Consider the following 22,771-nt stretch of genomic DNA (forward strand, 5'->3'; position numbering starts at 1 on the left):
CCACAAAGTCCTAAACCAACACCGTTAAACCCTCAGAACAAATATAAGCCCATGTATTTTCGATACTTTGACTGGAATATAATTGTAGAAACAACTTGGTTTACAATCGTTCGACACTACTCCTTCCGGAGTTACAACAATATCCACATCAACACGGATTCCGTGCAAAGTACAGAACAACAACAGATTTAACTGCCATCACCACACAAGCTTACCACGGCCTTAATAAGGCCCCATTAAGTCAACGTACGGCCCTTGTTCAACTCGATCTATCAAAAGCTTTTGATATGGTCAATGGCGCCATTCTCTTCAGAGATATTTTACAACAGATCTCTCCGCCAATACCAAGAGATGGCTAGTGAATTAAATGTTTGGAGGACAGTTATTCGTGGAGTTTAGGAACCAGAGATCCAAGTCTCGTAGAATTTAAATGGGAGTTCCCCAAGGTCCTTTCGCGAGTCCTGTTTAATTTCTATATTTCTAAACATGTCATCGTACGCCGATGACGGCTCGATATTGGGCACGGATAAGGGCAATAGTATTGATGGCCTTTGCGGTTTGTAAACATTTACTTATGTGATCTTTCCAGCTTCTTCCATTTGAGGAATTTGAAAATATCACCGACAAAATCCTATCTTCACTGCTTGGACAAAGGAAGTAGTTCTAGAATTGGATGCGACAGTCGATGGCGAAAAAATCCCAAAATCCCGACGGTAAATTATTCCAAAATACTTGGTGTCAAATTCGATAGCCTCCTTATGTCCTACGCGCACACCACTGCAATCTGCAACAAAATGCGAAGTAGAAATAAGATACTCAACTCTTTAGTTGGCAGCACTTGGGGAATAGATATAGAAACTTTTTTAACTACATACCAAACGATTGCTCGGACAGTGGTAAACTACGCCAGTGTGGACTCCGAGAGTTAGCGATATATAATGGAAGAAGTTCGAAAGCTGTCAAAATGCAGCCCTTAGAACAGTAACAGGCTGTATACAAATGACGTCAGAAGAACACCTACATACATGACGAGATGAAGATCTTCGGTTATGGAACATAACACCAAGCTATCAAAGCAGTTCCTACTGGGATGTTAACGGAGGGGCCTCCCAAAACACCATCTAACGGATTTATATTTTCTTCAACTAAAGACCGCAAATTTAAGGATCTGGTTGATGTCAGTCTGATATGAACAGGACAATTTAGTAAGCTTCATGATTTCTGTTTTATGGCACTTAAGGACGCTAGAATTCGCGATTCCAACAGCCCAAGAAACTGAATGGCGTGCCCGGTAGGTTATTGTTCCGTTTACTAAAAAAAAGCTCTAATGGAGCAATGTCACCTTCACAACCTTCTACTACATTTGCCAAGTTCCGTAAGTATATTGGTAACCTTTGCAACAAGTTTTGGCCATAAAGCGTTAGATTCTCTGCAATCCATTTTAATGATCTAGAACTAGTAGAGAAATGCTTCGGAATCTTTCAGAAATAATGCATTAAAAGTGCAAAAGTGTGATTTTACCCCCTTCCCTCCGAGTCTTGCAAGAATGTACTGTATGTCATATCAATAGCCTGAGTGCTGTCTGACAGTTGAAATTCTATGATCCCGTATCAGTTTCTTTGCTTCCCAGATTGTTGGGAATTTCCCTTGAAATCCCGTGAACAGTTTATCGAATCCAAATCAATCGTCTCTATTCGAAAACTTTGTTGTCCGACATACAAAAATATTCCATGAACAGGAATGCCACACCGTCTACATAGTGTTCAATAGGGGAAAGATATAGTAGGATAACCAATGCCGTTTGTAGTGTACTTTCTATAGCACCTGTAATCCCCAAAAAGACACATATTTGGACTTTATTGAATAGCTTTCTATACTTGTCTGCTTTCAAAGACTCCCACCAGACAATACATCCATTAGAATGGGCTACCATTTGAATTACAGCGCATATAGTATACGTTGAGTTTCTTCTTCATTATTTACTGAGTATTGTCCTTCGATGAAAATTTGCCATTAAGGAAGGAACCTAAAAACACAGTTCCATTATATAAACTTAGCTCGATGCCAACTAACGAAGGCTGACTGATGTTATCTACTTACATATACAGTGTCTCTCATAAGTATTCGAATTTAGGTAAACTATGAAAAGAAACCAAATTTAATAATATATTTTGTGTGGGAAATAAATAAATAAATTTGTTATATTGTCTAGATAGTCTTTAGTTTTGATATCACGCCCCTTAAAACTTGAAAACTTTACATTTACTTAAATTAGTTATGCTCTTTTTAAAAAAAGTCCATGAAACTACTTCACAAAAGTATGCGAATTTTTCCTGTATTTCATATTTGATCATATTATACGATACACACATTTTAGAATCGCATGGTTTTATGCTTAATATGGTTTTAAGGGGTTACTATCAACCGCATGGATATATTTTTGACCCATTTGGTCCACAATTTTGGGGGATTTGTACCCTCTTTTCATGTAATATCATTAAAATGGCGATTTTTGGCTATATTTGTAATGTTTTCACCCTTTTTCCAGAGATAAAACCAAAATTTAATATTGGAATTAAATAGAAACCATAGGGTATCTAAAAATAATATTTTTTGTTATAAGGATCTGTACTTAAACGTTCCAAGATGTATTTTTGCTATCGTTTTGCATTTTCTAATTGAATTATCTGGATCATAAGTCCCTTTTCGTACCTCTAGGGACGATATTTTCCGACAAAGTTGTCTAGTGTATATTCATGTACATATTGGCACTAATGTATTTTAAATTTTCAATATATTATAGCGGTATATAACCCCAAAACATGCCTTAACAAAACGTCATCCTATATAGTAGATTTCAGTTTTTACTACTCGTAACTTTCACGCTTATGTTGCCCGTTACAATAACACTGTAAGTCCTAAATTTTGGTTTTAATTTGATCATAGTAAATAATATTTAAACACATATCAACATTTTTGATGTGATCATAATGATATCGTGCCATGCAGCATGGAGGCCATTGCTATATAAAAATAATGATTTTACTATTTTGAATGGTGTTTCTTCGAGGCATGTTTTGGAGTTGTACACTTCCACAACACATTGAAAACTTAAAATGTATAAAAGCTGATATCTAAAAGAATATATGCCAAAAAACTTTCCCCGAAAATAGTTGATCCTAGTATTATAAAAATGGACTTAAGTTCCAATATATTGAATTAGCGAAAGAAGAATGATCCGAATAATTTATCTTGGAACGTTTAAATACAGATTCTTGTAACAAAAGATATTATTTTTAGATACCCCAAGGGGTCTTTTGAGTCCCAATATCAAATTTTTGTTTTATCTCTGGAAAAAAGGAGAAAAATTTACAATTATGGTAAAAAATCGCTATTTTAATGATATTACATGAAAAAAGGGTACAAATTCCCCAAAATTGTGGACCAAATGGGCCAAAAATATATCCTTTCCGTGGATAGTAACCCCTTAAAACAATATTACGCATAAAAACCATTCGATTCTAAAATTTGTGTTGCGTATAATATGATCAAATATGAAATACAGGAAAAATTCGTATACTTTTGTGAGGCAATTTCATGGACTTTTTTTAAAAAAGCACAATTAATTTAAGTCAATACAAATTTTTCAAGTTTTAAAAAGCGTGATATCAAACATAAGGACTATCTAGACAATATAACAAATTAATTTATTTATTTTACACACAAAATATATTATTAAATTTGGTTTCTTTTTATAGTTTACCCAAATTCGAATAATTATGAGAGACACTGTACATATTATATCGTCTGTTCAAATGAACAAGTTCAGTTTCTGCTTTATTTACAGCGATTCCTTTAAACATTGTCCATCAGTGATGAATAATTATAATTCATCACTGATCAATGAAGATTAATGATTGTAACAATCGAATGTTCTCGATTAAAGGAAGATGTATCAATCATAGTTCATCCTGTCCATAGTTTAGTAACATTTTTTTAATATTCCAACCATATTGACAACATTGTTTTGATGAATTTACGTATCCTAGCAACTTGTATACAAATTTAATTAAACCAAATGGCCACAACAAGTGGCTGATTTACACTTAAGGGAAAAGAAATTCTATTAAAAAATATTACCGAAAAAATGGAAACCATTGAACCATTCAGTTTATTGTGGGAGGATAAAGAAATCAAATTTGATACAGCCCATGTGTAGGTCTAGAAATCATTAATAATATTCAAAAACTCTAATTATTAAATACAATTTTAGTCAAAAACGTCTACGTAATGGTGAAAAGGTATTATCCACCATCTATTACATTGAGGATACTAAAGGAAATCCCGGAGATTCGGGACGTTTATTGGCTACAAATTTGCGTTTAATTTGGTATTCTTTGGTCCATAAGAAGTTTAATCTTTGTAAGTTTTTGTTTTCAAAGTTCTTGGAATTTTTAACTATATAGTTGATTTTTAGCCATTGGTTATGGTCGTATTGCCAATATTAATACCAAAACTGTGACCAATAAAATCCGGGGAAATTGTTTGGCTTTATATATTTTGGCTATAGGCGGCAGCACAAGATTTGAATTCCTTTTTACGGATGTATCAGGGGAAACGGAGCGAAAACATAAGCCTATATTCCAAAGTGTTTTTGATATATATCAGTGAGTAAAAACGTTGAAGACAAACTCCATATTTATAATTAAATGCAAATCTTAATTTCCCAATTCTTGTTTTAATCCAGCTTATATCAACGCACCTATTTGTATCGCGATTTAAAGTTACGTGGTGCCATTTTACAATCCGGTCAATTGATTATTTTACCCCAAGAACAGGTATTCAATAAAGTCGAAGGTGTTTGGAATTTATCGAGTGATCAAGGTAATTTGGGTTGTTTTGTGGTCAGCAATATACGTGTGGTTTGGTATGCTGATGCCAATGAGACCTTCAATATAAGTTTACCCTATATGCAAATAGCTAATGTAAGTTTATCTCCGAAAACTAAACGAACCCAAACTAAAGAATTTCTTCTTCTTTATACCCAGATACGCATACGCGAATCTAAATATGGACCAGCCTTAGTAGTACAAACCGCTGAGACGGGAGGTGGTTACGTTTTAGGCTTTCGCATTGATCCTCCCGAACGTTTAACGGAAATTTTTCAAGAACTTATTTCTTTGCATTCGATCTTTACGGAAAATCCTAATTTTGGTATTGCCTATGAAAGCACAGAATTGGAAAAACAAAATGCCTCGGCAAATGCTCAACGCAAGGAGATACGCATAGAGGAGTTTCAAGAAATCGACGAACGTCAGGAGAAGGAAATCAATTCTAAGTTAAATACTTATTTGGCCGAAGGTAGTTTGTCGGTGGGTGAGGAGAAACCGCCCCGGGAGCCAGTCTATTGTAAGGAATTGGGTTTTGCCATGGAACGTATACGCGATGGTTATAAGTTGAAAGATTTATGGGATGTTTTGCCGCAGCAAATGATATTGGTGGAAGAGGAATGATTTATTAAAGAAAAATAAAAAGAAACAATAAAAAATAGGAATTTTATTGGTATTTTTAGAGATTTTTATTTATGATAATGGAAATCCATATTAGGTTATATCGAAAGGATATCCCAAAGCTCGAAAACGTTTGCGGCATTGTTCTTTTTTTTTTTGGAGGGGAATAAGAGGCAATATTATAAAGAGATAAAGGGTAAGTTATGCACAACCACCATTTAAATCGGTTGGACAAAACATCTTTGATAGCATGGTGTTATGTCTCATATCCGAAAGCATCTTCGTCTCGTCATGTAGGTGTTCTTTTGACGTCATTTGAATACAGTCTGTTACTGTTCTAAGGGCTACGCTTTGACATCTTTGGAGCTTCTTCTATTGTGGGTCGCAAACTTTCGGAATCCACACTGGCGCTGTGTAGTTTGCCATCGACCGGCCAATCGTTTAGTAGGTTAACTACAAGATTTCTTTATCCATTCCAAGACTAGTTGCTGATTGCAGTGGTGTGCGCGGAGGACATAGGGAGGCTATCGAATGTGACACTAAGTATTTTGTGATCATTTACCGTCTGGATTTTTCTCCCTGTTTAATTTTACTAGACTTGGATCTTTGGTTTCTAAACTCCACGAATTACTGTCGTCCACACATGCAATTCACTAGCCAACTCTTGGTGTTGCCACACAAGGCGTGGCAAACTTGTGTGGTGATGGCGGTTAAAACTTGTTGTGCGGTGCTTTAAACGAAATTCATGTTGATGATCTGCTGGATGTAGATGTTGTTGTAATTCCTGGAGGAGTAGGGCCTCAAGTGTCTTGCCAATTGGTGACTGGAGGGGGATTGGCCTGTTTCATTCTCCCTGGTTTGCACTTTTCTTTCGTTTCAGTAAGGAAACAACCTTGCCCAATTTCCAGACCTCGGTTATTATCAGGGTTGATATCGATAAATTGAGGACTTTTGTAAGGTACTCAAATCGGTTGAAAACTAACATCGCAGGAGTGATACCCATTTCTTCTTATACTCAGTAATCTGAGTACTAATTTCATACAATGAATTTTCCTAATATCAATAGAGTAACGGCGTCAGTGTAAGCAGTAGTTTTAATATTCCATCAGTAGGGCGTTTGTAGTCACATTCCACAGAAGAGGAAATAGCACTCCTCCTTAGGCAGTGCCATGGTTCGATAGTATTGCAACAGTCCATCCATCACCACACTTATCACCCAATGACTCACTATCTTCCCATGAGTGAAACTATAGCCTAGACTAGACTACGGACTAGACAAAGACTAGATTACAAACCAGATTATAGACTAGACTCTAGGTTAGACTATAGGCTACACTATAGTCCATATACTATATGAGTCTATACTATTATAGTATAGTCTATACTATAGACTATAGATTAGATTATCACCATATCATAGACCAGATTATAGACTTGACTATAGACTTGACAATAGACTAGACTAGACTATAGACTAGAATATAGACTAGATTATAGACTAGACTATAGACTAGACTATAGACTAGACTATAGACTAGACTATAGACTAGACTATAGACTAGACTATAGACTAGACTATAGACTAGACTATAGACTAGACTATAGACTAGACTATAGACAATATAGACTAGATTATAGACTAGACTATAGACTAGACTATAGACAAGACTATAGACTATACTATAGACCAGACTATAGACTAGACTATAGACTAGACAATAGGCTATAGTATAGTCTAGTCTACTATAAACTAGACTATAGACTAGACTATAGACTAGACTATAGACCTGACTATAGACTAGACTATAGACTAGACTATTGACTAGACTATAGACTACAAACTAGACTATAGACTAGACTATAGACCTGACTATAGACTAGACTATTGACTAGACAATTGACTAGACTATAGACTACAAACTAGACTATAGACTAAACTATAGACTAGACTATAAATTAGACTATAGGCTAGACCATAGACTAGACTATAGACTAGACTATAGACTAGACTATAGACTAGACTAGACTATAGACTAGACTATAGACTAGACTATAGACTAGACTATAGACTAGACTATAGACGACTATAGACTAGACTATAGACTAGACTATAGACTACACTATAGACTACACTATAGACTAGACTATAGACTAGACTATAGACTAGACTATAGACTAGACTATAGACTAGACTATAGACTAGACTATAGACTAGACTATAGACTAAACTAGACTAGACTATAGACTAGACTATAGACTAGACTAGATTAGACTAGACTATAGACTAGACTAGACTAGACTAGACTAGACTAGACTATAGACTAGACTAGACTATAGACTAGACTAGACTATAGACTAGACTAAACTACACTATAGACTAGACTAGACTAGACTATAGACTAGACTATAGACTAGACTAGACTATAGACTAGACTATAGACTAGACTATAGACTAGACTATAGACTAGACTATAGACTAGACTATAGTCTAGACTATAGACTAGACTATAGACTAGACTATACTAGACTATAGACTAGACTATAGACTAGACTATAGACTAGACTATAGACTAGACTAGACTAGACTATAGACTAGACTATAGACTAGACTATAGACTAGACTATAGACTAGACTATAGACTAGACTATAGACTAGACTATAGACTAGACTATAGACTAGACTATAGACTAGACTATAGACTAGACTATAGACTAGACTATAGACTAGACTATAGACTAGACTATAGACTAGACTATAGACTAGACTATAGACTAGACTATAGACTAGACTATAGACTAGACTATAGACTAGACTACTATAGACGAGACTATAGACTACACTATAGACTTGACTATAAAATAGACTATAAAGTAGACTATAGACTAGTCTATAAAATAGACTATAGAATAGACTATAGACTAGACTATATTACCTAATAAGTGAATTATTTATCAAATGTTTATAAGTTAGAAAAAAATACCGAAAATGTTTTGGAGGTACCGCGGTATTTTATGACAGTACTAAAGTACAGAATTTTCCATGTGCTATGTGGTATTTTCTATAGTATTTTTTAGCTTTTTGTATTTTATCTTGAAGTGAATTCCTTTAAACTACGAAAACATTTAATTTTATTACTTAATTTTTTATTTATTTATATTAATTAGTGGCTCATTAATTTTTCTGTTTATAATAATTTAAATTGTAATAATTGTGTAATTTGTGTCTTGTGTTTTTTTTTTATTTTTTAGTTTTTATTTGACTTTTACAATATGCCTTGATATTTCTTTTTTTTAGGTTATACTAAATACTAGATTAAATTTTGCAATTTTTTTCTTTTTTGTAAGAAAATACATAAATTAAACATAAAATTTATAAATCTTACTAAATTAATTAAATTAAATAAAATTCAAATATCTCGACGCACAAGCTACACTTACACAACATGGTTTTGCACTTTCTAAACTTACAATATAATAATTAAAAAATAAAAATGAATAAAGTGCATTTTTAAGTTAAAATAACTAAAGAAAATAAATTAATTGTATACAAATTATAATTATAAACGAATAAAATTATAATTTTTTTTCAATTTTATATCACAACACACAGTTTTATTACGCTTCCTGTTTCCTTTTTTTTTAATTTCATAGAAAGTTTTTAAATGGTTTTTTAAAAACACAAATGTTTTATGTTTAAAATAAGTATTTAATTTTTTATATTTGAAATTTTAAATATCGTAAAAAAACCTCGAACTTATTAAATAAATTATAGGAAAATATCTTTATTTTTGTTTTTATAATGACTAAATATTTGTCTTATAGATATTATTTTAAATTTTTATTTTTATTACTTTAAGAGTTATTTTTTTTTGTATTAGGAAATGTTTATTTATATATTTTTTGCAAATTTAAGGGTTTTTGTTTTGCTTAAACATTGTTATTTTTTGTTTTAATTTTAATTCTTTCACATGTATAAACTTTGATGTCTACTAATAATTAATTTAATTTGTTTTTGTTTTTTAATATAGTTTTCTTATAAATAATTGAGTTTTTTTGTTTTTGTTAAGTTTAAAATGTATAATTTTAAATTTTCTTGTAATAATACATTTATTTATATTGTAATCATTTATATCATTCCTTCCCCAGTACGATTTTAAAATTTTTGTTGGTTGAAGATAAAAATTTTGTAAAAAAAAATTTTAATAAAAAAAATAAAATAAAAAATTAATAATTAATAAATAAATAGAATTTAGAAATTTAGTATTTTTGTAACAAAAATTCTAAAATTTCGCTACAAATTTTTAAATAAAAGATCTATAATTTTTAGATTTTTCTTTAGCTTTTACAAAAAATTCTCAAATTTTGCCCATAAATGTTTCAAATATGAGTAAAATTCCCAGAACCCATATTTTCGGATATATCTCTAGTTGAAGTTGAAGGACACGAATCCCAGATGTGATGGAAAAATTCGAGGAACAGTATTAGAACAGAACTAGAACAGAACTAAAACAGGACTAGAACAGAACTAGAACCGAACTAAAACAGAACTAGAACAGAACTAGAACAGAACTAGAACAGAACTAGAACAGAACTAAAACAGAACAGAACTAGAACTGAAATAGAACAGAACTAAAACTGAAATAGAACAGAACAGAACTGAACTAGAACTGAACAGAACAGAACTAGAACTGAAATACAACTGAACTAAAACTGAAATAGGACAGAACTAGAACTGAAATAGAACTAAACTAGAACTGAAATAGAACTGAACTAGAACTGAACTAGAGCTGAACTAAAACTGAACTAGAACTGAACTAGAACTGAACTAGAACTGAACTAGAACTGAACTAGAACTGAACTAGAACTGAACTAGAACTGAACTAGAACTGAACTAGAACTGAACTAGAACTGAACTAGAACTGAACTAGAACTGAACTAGAACTGAACTAGAACTGAACTAGAACTGAACTAGAACTGAACTAGAACTGAACTAGAACTGAACTAGAACTGAACTAGAACTGAACTGAACTAGAACTGAACTAGAACTGAACTAGAACTGAACTAGAACTGAACTAGAACTGAACTAGAACTGAACTAGAACTGAACTAGAACTGAACTAGAACTGAACTAGAACTGAACTGAACTAGAACTGAACTGAACTGAACTGAACTAGAACTGAACTGAACTAGAACTGAACTAGAACTGAACTAGAACTGAACTAACTGAACTGAACTAGAACTAAACTAGAACTGAACTAGAACTGAACTAGAACTGAACTATAACTGAACTAGAACTGAACTAGAACTGAACTAGAACTGAACTAGAACTGAACTGAACTAGAACTGAACTAGAACTGAACTGAACTAGAACTGAACTAGAACTGAACTAGAACTGAACTAGAACTGAACTAGAACTGAACTAGAACTGAACTAGAACTGAACTAGAACTGAACTAGAACTGAACTAGAACTGAACTAGAACTGAACTAGAACTGAACTAGAACTGAACTAGAACTGAACTAGAACTGAACTAGAACTGAACTAGAACTGAACTAGAACTGAACTAGAACTGAACTAGAACTAGAACTGAACTAGAACTGAACTAGAACTGAACTAGAACTGAACTAGAACTGAACTAGAACTGAACTAGAACTGAACTAGAACTGAACTAGAACTGAACTAGAACTGAACTAGAACTGAACTAGAACTGAACTAGAACTGAACTAGAACTGAACTAGAACTGAACTAGAACTGAACTAGAACTGAACTAGAACTGAATTAGAACTGAACTAGAACTGAATAAGAACTGAATAAGAACTGAATAGAACTGAACTAGAACTGAACTAGAACTGAACTAGAACTGAACTAGAACTGAACTAGAACTGAACTAGAACTGAACTAGAACTAGAACTGAACTAGAACTGAACTAAAACTGAACTAGAACTGAACTAAAATAGAACTACAATTAGAACAGAAGTAGATTAGAACTAGAACAGAACCAAAACTAGTGAACTAGTTCTTTCTCTAGAAATTGTATACTTTGAGTTAAAAATTTGTCGGCTTGTATTATTGGTTTTTCGGAATTTTGTTCATATCTCCTTTATATATGTAACAATTTAGCTGATTTTTAGTAGCAAAATTCTCGAAAGCATGTCCAATAGATTAGGTTTCAGTGTATTTGTAAAAATTATAAACGGAATAACAAAGTTATACATAAACTTCTCAAAAAGGTGAAAACAAAAATCTGACATACTGATATTAGGAACACGGGAATGGCATTTACATGGAAATCAGACGAGTACGAACAATTTTTTGGAGGGAAATTCATATTTAAATGACATTCATTTGTTTTATAGCTTTTCATACATATTACAGTTTTTGGACAATAAAAGTACAAATAAGAATAGCAAATTTTGGGTACTATTTGCTTTTAGGAATGATATTTTATTTTGATTTTGATTCTATGAAGAAGTCTATTGGCTTGCTAGTGACTTAATTCGTGGCCAAAAACATTACCGCAACAATGAAGACAAATTTTTGTAGAATATTTTTAATTATGATTTTAATAAGTTTTTAATAACAAAACATACTAGGGAATGAGATACAGAAAGAAAACAAGAATATAAAATGGGAAATTATTAAAGAAATTCGTTAAGCCATCACATTTAGTTACAATGTGTTCATTCTTTTTCAGAGATCTTGTTTAAAACCACAAAGAAACATGCATAAACGAAAGAAAGGAAGAAAAAAACAATTATTACAAAATTTATCACTTAATTTCTACGCTTTTTAACTTCTGTTGTTGCTGTTGTATTAGTTGTTATAATCTTACCCTGTTCGGCTAAATGCTTCAGTCGGGAACGTGTTAATGGTGGTGAAAAACATACAACCGTTGTGGGATTCTTGCGTGTTCTTTGAGATGTTTTGAGGTTAGTAGTAGTGATGGGTGATTTAAATGTGTTGCTAGTCATATCCTTAGATAGTCTAGTACTTTTACGTGCTCCTAGGGCTAGAGATTTACTGGAAGTGATTTTATTGGGTGAAGTTATTTCATCTTCTTCTGGATCTAGTTTACGTTTACGTGATCTTTTGTTCACTGTGGCGGTGGCCGTGGCTTCATTACTCACTACCGCCGGCATAGACACACTATTTTGTAATTTTCCTTTGCCTCTTGTGGAGGCCAAGTTAACCAGGTTAATGGTTTTCGATTTGGCACGTCCTAATTTTCTGCGTGATTTGGCTTTTGTTATTGCCGCCGTTGATGATTTGGAAATACTATTATTTGATTTGGCATTTGTTCGTTTAACATTTTCTTTTGAAGTGTTTAGTGTGGTGGTTTTGTTGTTGGTGGTGCTATTTGAGACACGTTTATTTAATGTCAGACGAGTTGTGCGACTCTTGGACAATTCCTTTGCTGACTCTATTTCCCTGGCCGTCAAAGACTTTCTATTGGCTGGTTTTTTTCTTACATATAATTCTTTGATGGTTTCATTATTGCCTCCCTCTACAACATTAGGGGTTTGTTGTTTTTTGGACTGTAGATTTACGAGACTCTTCATTTGGGCTACCAAACACACAAAAGCCGATTGATGATTTGGTGTGGTAACGGAGGTGGATAAACAAGTTAAGCTTTAATAAAAGTTATAATTAATTTAGTAAATTTTTACTCTGCAGTTAAGATATTATTAATTACATTTTATAAATTTGGTTTAAAACAATTTCTTAAAAATTTCAATTCAAAAAAAAATTTTTCACCAATAAAAATTACATTTTTATTTCCCAATTGTTTATATTTGTCAATATATAACAACACATATTTGTGAGAATTTCCATAGTTTACTTTTTTTTTAATAAATATTCCAACATTTTTATGAAATTTTTTTTAAATTCAAATTTATACAGTTTTTTGAACTCAGTTCTTTAACATTACCTTGGCTTTGGTTTATAGATTCCATGAAATTCTTTATTTTCTTGTTCATTATCATCATCTTTATCCAAATTGATTTTATCAGTTTGTGTACGATTTTGTTGTTGTCTCTTCTTTCTATTATTAACATCACAGTTGGATTTTAAAACAAATTCAGTTTTTTTAGTGGCAAGATTTGCTTTGGGAAAACGCAATGAATTGCCACGAGATTTGCTGCCGCTGGAAAGAAACGAAATTAAAAAAAATATTTTAGCTCTGTTTGGAAGTGAGTTTTGGAAAAGTTTTCTTCTTTTATTTGTGATGGAGATTATGCTAAAAAAAAACTTTTTAAAAAGCTTTGAATTTAAAAGGAAATTATATTTAAAATAGGTTTTTTTAATGAAAGCTTTTTTCATGAAAAATTGCTCAAAATTTTCTTCTAATAGAGCTTTCAAAAATATGCTATATTTTTTCAAAAATATTTTTGTGAAAGAGCTTTTTTCAAAAATATATTTGTGAAAGCTTTTTTGTAAAATGAACTTTTTAAGGAAAGCTTTTTCGAGCTCTTTCAAAAAAGGTTTTTCAAAAAAAAAAAAAAAAAAACAGTTTTTAAGAAAGCTCTTTCGTAAAAAGTTTTTCAGAAAAGCTCTTATATAAAAATCTGTTTTTTCAAGAGTGCTGCTTTGCAGAAATAACTTTTTTGTGAAAAACAGCTTTTTCAACAAAACTTTTTTGTAAAAAAGAGCATTTGACAAAGATTTTTGTGAAAAAGAGCTTTGAAAAAACTTTGTGTGGAAGAGCTTTAAAAAAAGTTATTTGTGAAAAAGTGCTTTCAAAGTTTAGTTTTTAGAGCTCTTTAAGCCCTTTCAAAGAAATGTTGCAAACATGTTTAAGCTTTTTCAATTAAGTCTTTTATGACAAACGTTTTTTTAAGAAAGATCTTTTGAGAAAAAGCTTAAAAATAATTTTTAATGTAAACGAAAACGTAAAAAAAGAGAGAAACTAGAGCTTTTTTAAGAAAGCCCCTCTGCGAAAAACATATTTCTAAAGAAAGCTCCAGTGTGATAAGCGCTTTTTCAAGAAAGCTCTTTTGTAAAAAAGGTTTTTCAAGAAAGCTCTTTTGTAAGAAAGGTTTTTCAAGAAAGCTCTTTTGTAAAAAAGGTTTTTCAAGAAAGCTCTTTTTAAGAAAAGCTTTTTTGTGAAAATATGTAGTTTTTTTTATAAAAAGAATACAAATTTTTAAAACAGTATTTTTACAAAAATTGATTTTCAAGAAAACACTTTTGTGAAAAGAAAAAGTTTTTGTGAAGTTTTTTTTTCAGTAAAAGCTGTTTTAAAAGAAATTTCAACAGCTTTTTCTTTATGAAAAACTATTTTTTAAAACTGATTTAGAAGGAAGTTGTCTGTTCAAAGAGCTTTTTTCCCCTGTCGAATAGTTCGAAATTTATTTCCATAAAAACACTCACCTCTTCCATGGAGTTGTGGGCACTATACGTATCGGTTTAAAATGGCACATTTCCTTTTGCAGACTATCAGTACTGCTAGCATGCTGGCGCTCTTCCGGATAACGATGTATTATAGTGGGCGCCACCGTATGCAGTTTAGACAATGAACATGAAAAATATTTACTACGAACCAGAGACACTGACGATGATGTTGACGACGACAAGGACTGAGTAGCAGCTGTTGAATTGCTCGAATTGGTAGATGTTGTAGTCGTAGAGACTTTAGTTGCATTATGGGTTGTGGCTGCGGAAGATGAGGTGACATTGTGTATGGACGTTGTCAAATTATTACTATTTGTTGGTAATTTATTATCAGTGGAAAGTTTAGTGACAATGGAATTGTGGCCGCTGCCACTAGTGCCGGTTGTGGTAATTAAAGCTTTTTGTACAGAATCTTTAAGAGTTTGTATAAAACTTTGTTGTTTGCTCGAGGAGTTGGAGGTGATGATGTTGGTGGTGGTGGTATTGTTGGTAGTGTTTGTGTTACTGGTGGAATTTTCGTTTTTTAAGGAATGAGTTGTTGCAGCAGCTGTAAGGTTCGATGAAATTGCTTCTCTGGAAGATGTGGCTGTCATTTTGTTTTGTTGTTGAAGTTTATGGGATACTATGCTGTCATGTTTGAGATTTGTATGATTATGGTAAGATTGTTGTGTATTGGAATTAAGAGAATTTTTATTTGCCACCACCGCTGCCGTATGGCTATTATTGTTGTTCAAAGATTTCGGTGTACCCGAGGCTGTTGTATTTGTGGAGTTTAAGCTGTTGGACTTTTTGGTTGTAGTTGCAGCCGCCACTGTGTTGCTGCCAACGCCACCACCATTACTACTACTGTTGTTGTTATTATTATTGTGTATTGTACTGTAAGCTGTTGTCTGTCCCGGTGTTGCAACCAACATGATGACAATAAGTTTTAAATATAAAACAATTTTGTTTTTCTTATAATATTTATACTTTACACATATTGTTTCCGTTGTTATTGTTGGTTTTTAGTCGTCTTGCCTGCAATTTAAACAGAAACAATAAAAAATTCACTCTCATTTGCAACTTGGAAAGATCAATTCTTTTTTCTTTTCTTATTCTATGTTTTAGTTTAGTTTCCCTGTTACGTTTACCACAAAATTTTGTCTTGTTTTATTGAAATTTTGTAAAGAATTCTTGTAAAATTAAAAAAAAAAACAGACACAAAACACGAACACCCCCACTTTGCAGACTCCCTCTTCTTTGTGCAAAATTACACTCACACACACGTATGTACGCATTTGAAAACTACTCACTCATACATACTAAATTTATGCAATGATGTTGCCGGATGATTTTTAATTGATAAACAAAATGGGTATTTAAACAACAGTGTTTTTTATACCCTTTACCAGGTATGCAAAGTTTTTAAAGAACTATTCGCTAAACTAGACTAGAATATATTATAGACCAGACTCTAGGCTCTAAACTAGACTATGTATTAGTCTATAGACTAAACTATTGACTCGACAATAGACTAGACTATAGACTAAACTATAGACTAAACTATAGACTAGACTATAGACTAGACTATAGACTAGACTATAAACTAGACTATAGACTAGACTATAGACTAGACTAAACTATAGACTAGACTATAGACTAGACTATAGACTAGACTATAGACTAGACTATAGACTAGACTATAGACTAGACTATAGACTAGACTATAGACTAGACTATAGACTAGACTAGACTATAGACTAGACTATAGACTAGACCTACGGTTCCCAAAAGGGGGTCCGCGGACCCCTAGTGGTCCGTAGCACAATCCTAGGGGGTCCGCGAAGACAAAAGAAAAAAATCATGAATAATAAATATTCTCTATATGTTAGAAAATATTAAAAATATCTCCAGATTTGTTGGTGACTTTTTGAATTTTATTGTTTCGGTCGTTTATCAGGATGAAGCTAGGTCCTACAAATTTATTGTTTCACTTTTATAAAGTAAAGTATTACGTGATTTGTAATTTTTATAAATGTATATGTATCGAAATAAATGTTTTTATATCAGACGGATAATGATTTGCCTTAGAATTAAATACTGATACTGGTATCCCGGAATATGAAGTTAGGTCACATTTCATAATATTTTTTTTAATTGTAAGCAAAAGTGTTAATCTAGTTAATTTTAAATATAAATATTCCATTCCGACGTGTTACATAGATTTTAACTTCATTTTGTTGTCCAATATTATTAAATCAACATCAGAAAATTCATAGCGTTTTGCGTAAATAGTCAAAACCACGCAGTAAAATAATTCGTAGGTATTTTAAAATTCAAATTTAAGATCCAAATTCACAGTACATTCGCAAAGAGTTCAGGTCATATTTTATGTGGGTAACGCATTCCGCATCAACATCGAAGAAGTCTAACATTCACATATTTTCTCGAAAACTTCGCTTACATACTCAGCTCACTCCTATGCAATCGCAAAAAAATTTAGAAACATGACTCTTTAAGCACATGTCGACAATACTTGATAAAGAAACCTTTTCGCTACCTTGACGAGAAATGAACATAAAAGCTCTCACGATCATAAAATTAAACATCATGTTAGAAGTCATTCTATATTTAAAACCATGCAATTGAAAACATCTCCGAAATACTAAATATTCTCAATGTACGGGAATATTTTATAGGGTTTATGGACCAGGACTAAGACAATTTTCGGATGAACAATTATTTATAACAATAAGATATCAAAATATGTATGGGGGTCCGTGAAATTAAATAAATTCCTCAAGGGGGTCCGCGAAGTAAAAAACGGTGGGAAACCGCTGGACTAGACTATAGACGAGACTATAGACTAGACTATAGACTAGACTATAGACTAGACTATAAACTAGACTATAGACTAGACTATAGACTAGACTATAGACTAGACTATAGACTAGACTATAGACTAGACTATAGACTTAGACTATTAGACTAGACTATAGACTAGACTATAGACTAGCCCTATAGGACTAGACTATAGACTATGACTAGACTATAGACTAGACTAGACTATAGACTAGAGACATAGACTAGACTATAGACTAGACTATAGACTATGACTAGACTATAGACTAGACTATAGACTAGACTATAGACTAGACTATAGGACTAGACTATAGACTAGACTATAGACTAGACTATAGACTAGACATAGACTAGACTATAGACCTAGACTATAGACTAGACATAGACTAGACTATAGACTAGACTTATAGACTAGACTATAGACTAGACTATAGACTAGACTATAGACTAGACTATAGACTAGACTATAGACTAGACTACTAGACTAGACTATAGACTAGACTATAGACTAGACTATAGACTAGACTATAGACTAGACTATAGACTAGACTATAGACTAGACTATAGACTAGACTATAGACTAGACTATAGACTAGACTATAGCTAGACTAGACTAGATAGACTAGACTATAGACTAGACTATAGACTAGACTATAGACTAGACGATAGACTAGACTATAGACTAGACTAGAGACTAGACTATAGACTAGACTATAGACTAGACTATAGACTAGACTATAGACTAGACTATAGACTAGACTATAGACTAGACTATAGACTCGACTAATAGACTAGACTAAGACTAGACTATAGACTAGACTAGACAGACTATAGACTAGACTATAGACAGACTATAGACTAGACTATGACTAGACTATAGACTAGACTATATAGAATAGACTATAGACTAGACTATAGACTAGACTATAGACTAGACTAAGACTAGACTATAGACTAGACTATAGACTAGACTATAGACTAGACTAGACTAGACTATAGACTAGACTATAGACTAGACTATAGACTAGACTATAGACTAGACTATAGACTAGACTATATAGACCAGACTATAGACTAGACTATAGACTAGACTATAGACTAGACTATAGACTAGACTATAGACTAGACTATAGACTAGACTATAGACTAGACTATAGACTAGACTATAGACTAGACTATAGACTAGACTATAGACTAGACTATAGACTAGACTATAGACTAGACTATAGACTAGACTATAGACTAGACTATAGACTAGACTATAGACTAGACTATAGACTAGACTATAGACTAGACTATAGACTAGACTATAGACTAGACTATAGACTAGACTATAGACTAGACTATAGACTAGACTATAGACTAGACTATAGACTAGACTAAAAACTAGACTATAGATTATTTAGTATACTATAGAGTATACTATAGACTTGACTATAGACTAAACAAACTATAGACTAGACTATAAACTAGACTATAGACTAGAACATATATTAGAGCATATTCTAGACTATAGAATAGTCTACATATAATATAATTGCTGTAATTTCTACAATATAATTTTCTGATCCTATTAAATATATACATATATCCTTACACATAGCCATGTCGACTACAGACAGATGGACATAGCTCATTAGTCTATTGTTGAATAACATTTTCTGTAAACCGTACACATTTAGATAGCCAAGTCGACTACAGACTTTACTAATTAAATAGCTCATCAGTCTATTGTTGAATTACATTTTCTGTAGTCCCTACACATTTTCAGGATCAAGATTTTCAACAAATCAATCAAAAATGCTTTCGAGAAACTTTACTATTTAAATTCAGTAAAATCGGTCCATAAATAATAATAGCTATTGATGAAAAAATTACGAAAATCTCTTAACCATATATACATATTTAATTGAGAAATAACGATATTGGGATACAACACAAATATGTCTTCTACATATACAAATTATTCACCTTTCCGGATCGGCTAATAATTGGTTATAGCTCCCCTATAAAGTCCACTTCCGAAAATCATTTAACCGCAAATAACTCATGAACTAATAATTGTATCGGGATAAAATTCGTCTCGAATATGTTTTGTACATAAACAAATCATTCCATGAATTTTTTCCCGTATTGGCTTACAATTCGAAGTAGCTCTTATATGCAGTCCACTTCCGAAGATCTTTTAATCTGAAATAATTCATGAACTAATAATTATATCGGGACAAAATTCGACAATAATACTATTATGCTTTCTATATACAAATGCAAATCATTGCAGAATGATTTCCGGATCAGTCCAAATTGGTCATAAAGCCCGAAAATCACTTAATCACATTCACTGTTATAATTGGTAAAATTCTTGATTTTTTCGATTTTTTGAGGAAATGGTACATTTCATCAGAAAAATTTAGAATTTTTAAATAGTAGAAAAGGTTTACGTCATCCTGAAAGCATCCTGGGTTTATATCTTATATCTTATCTTATTAAGATGTAAACCTATCAGGTAGTCGTATCGCTATAGTTTTTTGTTAAAGTATTTTTCTATTCCATAGTACAAGTAATATTCCGAATTAATTAACAAAGGATCAAGTATGCTACCACTACGGCTGAAAAATACCGAAAAAATGTGGATGAAACATACGACTTTGATTTTATCATTTTCGGAATCGTTACACCAAAAACTGGGTTGGTTTATGTTGTATTTGTATACTCTACATAACAGAAAATGTTAAAGCGTATGTGCTAGTGTTTGTAATACTCAAAATTTATATTTCACAAGGACTTTCTGATTCGATATAATCATACATTCTAGAACAAGTATAATATAGAAGTAGTAGAGTTGAAGATTCTATAAAATATACAATTTTCCTTACAGAGATCAAAAATATCGAATTATTGACAACTCAAGTTGTGATCGCGAGCTTGAAACGTGTTTGAAATTATCGTATATTTAGTAAAAAATTTCTTGGGAATAGTCATTTTTAATAATTCTTATTGGAAATTTAATAAAAAAAGGCGTTGTATTCTGATTAGATTTTTCGTAGAACATGGGAGCTATCCCGTATTTCAAGTAAAATTTCGAAACAAAATTAAAGTGGGTCCATAATTTGGCTATCAAATGCATAAAATTACGTAATCCCACTATATAATTCACATAAATTTATGAAATTCACATAAAAGTTCCCACATTTTTATAAAGATACCAATCTCAGAATTGAAAAACTAATTTTCTGAAAGAGCATTTATATTTGGTCGATACTACCAAAATCTCGGGGGAATTTATTTAGATTTTAATTTCGTCGCATTTAAGGCCTTTTCAGATTTTGTACAGTGTTAATTATGCTTATATAAAACGTAGTTTTGTATATTTCTGAAGAGATGTCATTGTAATGAGCTAAAATTTATAAATCAGAAAGTCCAGTTGTATGGGGAATATGTAAAATATTGGACCAATTTTAAACCAATATGCTTTGTCCTTGTGTTGAAAAACATGTATGGTTCAAATCTCATCAAAATATCTTTAAAATTGTGGCCCGTACCTTGACACCAGACCCAATGGAGGCCTAGGTCCACATACATCCTTCTTTTAAACTAATTACATAAAATTTGTTAATTTTAGACATTTTCAAATATAAATTGGGCTTCAGCACATTAACAAATATCTGGCAACACCAATTAGTTTAATTTATTTTAAGACCATCTTACCACAATTTTAGTACGTCCTTTTAGAAGAAAGCCGGAACCGGTTTCCTTTTTTTTTCTCGAAAATATATGTATCACAATTGCTGGTCCAAAGAAACTCTTTGGAAGAAATTTCGAAATTTTAAAACAAAAATTATTTTCAACACAAATATTCATTCATAGCTTTCTGCGATTACATTTAAAATATCGTAATTTTTTTGTTCTTTTCACTCACTCTTTCAATTACTATTCCATTCTTTTACTCTAGTTTACTATTTTTTACACTACTACACATACGATACGATTTTTTCTCATTGGTAGGTTTTTTTGTTACTTGTTCGTCTTCTAGTTTACTATACAATTTTTGTGGCTTTTACGTTTGTTGCTTGTTCTTCTTTGTTTTCATTAAAAAACGAAATTGTTTATGCAAAAATTTTCATCTCATCAATATTTTACCTTTTTTATTCTGTTATTTCTTTTGAATTTTTTAGTTATTTTGAAGATTGTATATTGAATTTTGTTTTAAAGTTTTATTTTTAATTATATTTTCACTTAAAATACGATTTTAATTGATTTGCGAAAAAAAAATTACTGAGTAGAAGAGATTTTCTTCTAATTGTGTTTCTGCTTTAGTTTTTTCTTTCGCCAAAGTTTGGTATAACAGCTGATATACACAACGGCACACATAAAAACAATGTTTGAATTAAAGCGATTTTTTCAGCAAATATGAGCGATTTTATATGTGTTTTTGTTTAATGCAAAAAAACTTGACTACATTTTAAGAGTTAACATTTAATAATTGTTTATAAATAGTTTTTTAACTACTTTTTCTATTGTTGATGATTTTGTTTTGGATTAAAGCTTAAAAACGTTAAATATCTGTACTCCTTGAAGAGTTGTTGTGGGTGAACTCACATAAGGTGGCCATATGTTTCTTTCAGGCAAATAAATAAAAGTGCTGCCAAGTTAAGAATTTAAATGAAGTGGTAACTTTAACTGTTAATTTAAATACTATATTTAAAATTTTACAATTTGTATAAAATAATGACGATAAATAGTCATGATAAAATAATCACGATAATCTACATATTTATTATTTAACATCTGCATTTTTTTTTTGTTAAAATGTTAACACAATAACGTTTTTTAGTTATTTTAGACATAACACCAACATATTGGCAATGTTGACTTTAACATGTTGTTATTGCCAGCAGAGAAAAACAAGATTTAACATGATTTGCCTAAGTTTAAACATCTATAGAAGTTGATTTTTTCAAATTTTTAACTCAGCTTTTTTAAAAACTTTATTTCATAAAAAATAAAATCGTAGTCTTTATGAAAGCAT

The 22,771-nt window shown here is 31.7% G+C and overlaps 2 protein-coding genes across 7 annotated transcripts; one reads left to right on the forward strand and one right to left on the reverse strand.

Annotated features, from left to right (window-relative positions):
• Positions 1–46: 46 nt before the first annotated feature.
• LOC119605892 (serine-rich adhesin for platelets) lies at positions 47–22,046 on the reverse strand. 6 transcript variants are annotated; one of them, XM_037959235.1, is made up of 6 exons: positions 21,451–22,046; positions 14,881–15,918; positions 13,439–13,654; positions 12,341–13,137; positions 876–2,026; positions 47–784 (listed from the first exon to the last, which is right to left on the reverse strand). In XM_037959235.1, exons 2-5 carry the CDS (start codon positions 15,813–15,815, stop codon positions 1,980–1,982), a joined length of 1,995 nt encoding a protein of 664 aa, XP_037815163.1. In that variant the 5' UTR covers positions 15,816–15,918; positions 21,451–22,046; the 3' UTR covers positions 47–784; positions 876–1,979. The 6 variants fall into 6 exon arrangements, with proteins under 6 accessions (XP_037815163.1, XP_037815160.1, XP_037815164.1 ...); XM_037959232.1 differs by lacking the exons at positions 47–784; positions 876–2,026 and having other exon boundaries at positions 11,399–13,137; positions 21,451–21,546; positions 21,662–22,045; XM_037959236.1 differs by lacking the exons at positions 47–784; positions 876–2,026 and adding an exon at positions 11,399–12,206 and having other exon boundaries at positions 21,451–22,044.
• LOC119605895 (Bardet-Biedl syndrome 5 protein homolog) lies at positions 4,032–5,552 on the forward strand. The gene is made up of 5 exons (XM_037959239.1): positions 4,032–4,215; positions 4,274–4,422; positions 4,478–4,667; positions 4,748–4,985; positions 5,049–5,552. The coding sequence occupies exons 1-5, from the start codon at positions 4,148–4,150 to the stop codon at positions 5,511–5,513; spliced, it is 1,110 nt and encodes a 369-aa protein (XP_037815167.1). The 5' UTR covers positions 4,032–4,147; the 3' UTR covers positions 5,514–5,552.
• Positions 22,047–22,771: the final 725 nt, after the last annotated feature.

This window comes from Lucilia sericata, unplaced genomic scaffold (assembly GCF_015586225.1).
Source record: "Lucilia sericata isolate MDLA Ls3-8-SP2 unplaced genomic scaffold, ASM1558622v1 Contig000530F_arrow, whole genome shotgun sequence".
Classification (NCBI taxonomy): domain Eukaryota; kingdom Metazoa; phylum Arthropoda; class Insecta; order Diptera; family Calliphoridae; genus Lucilia; species Lucilia sericata.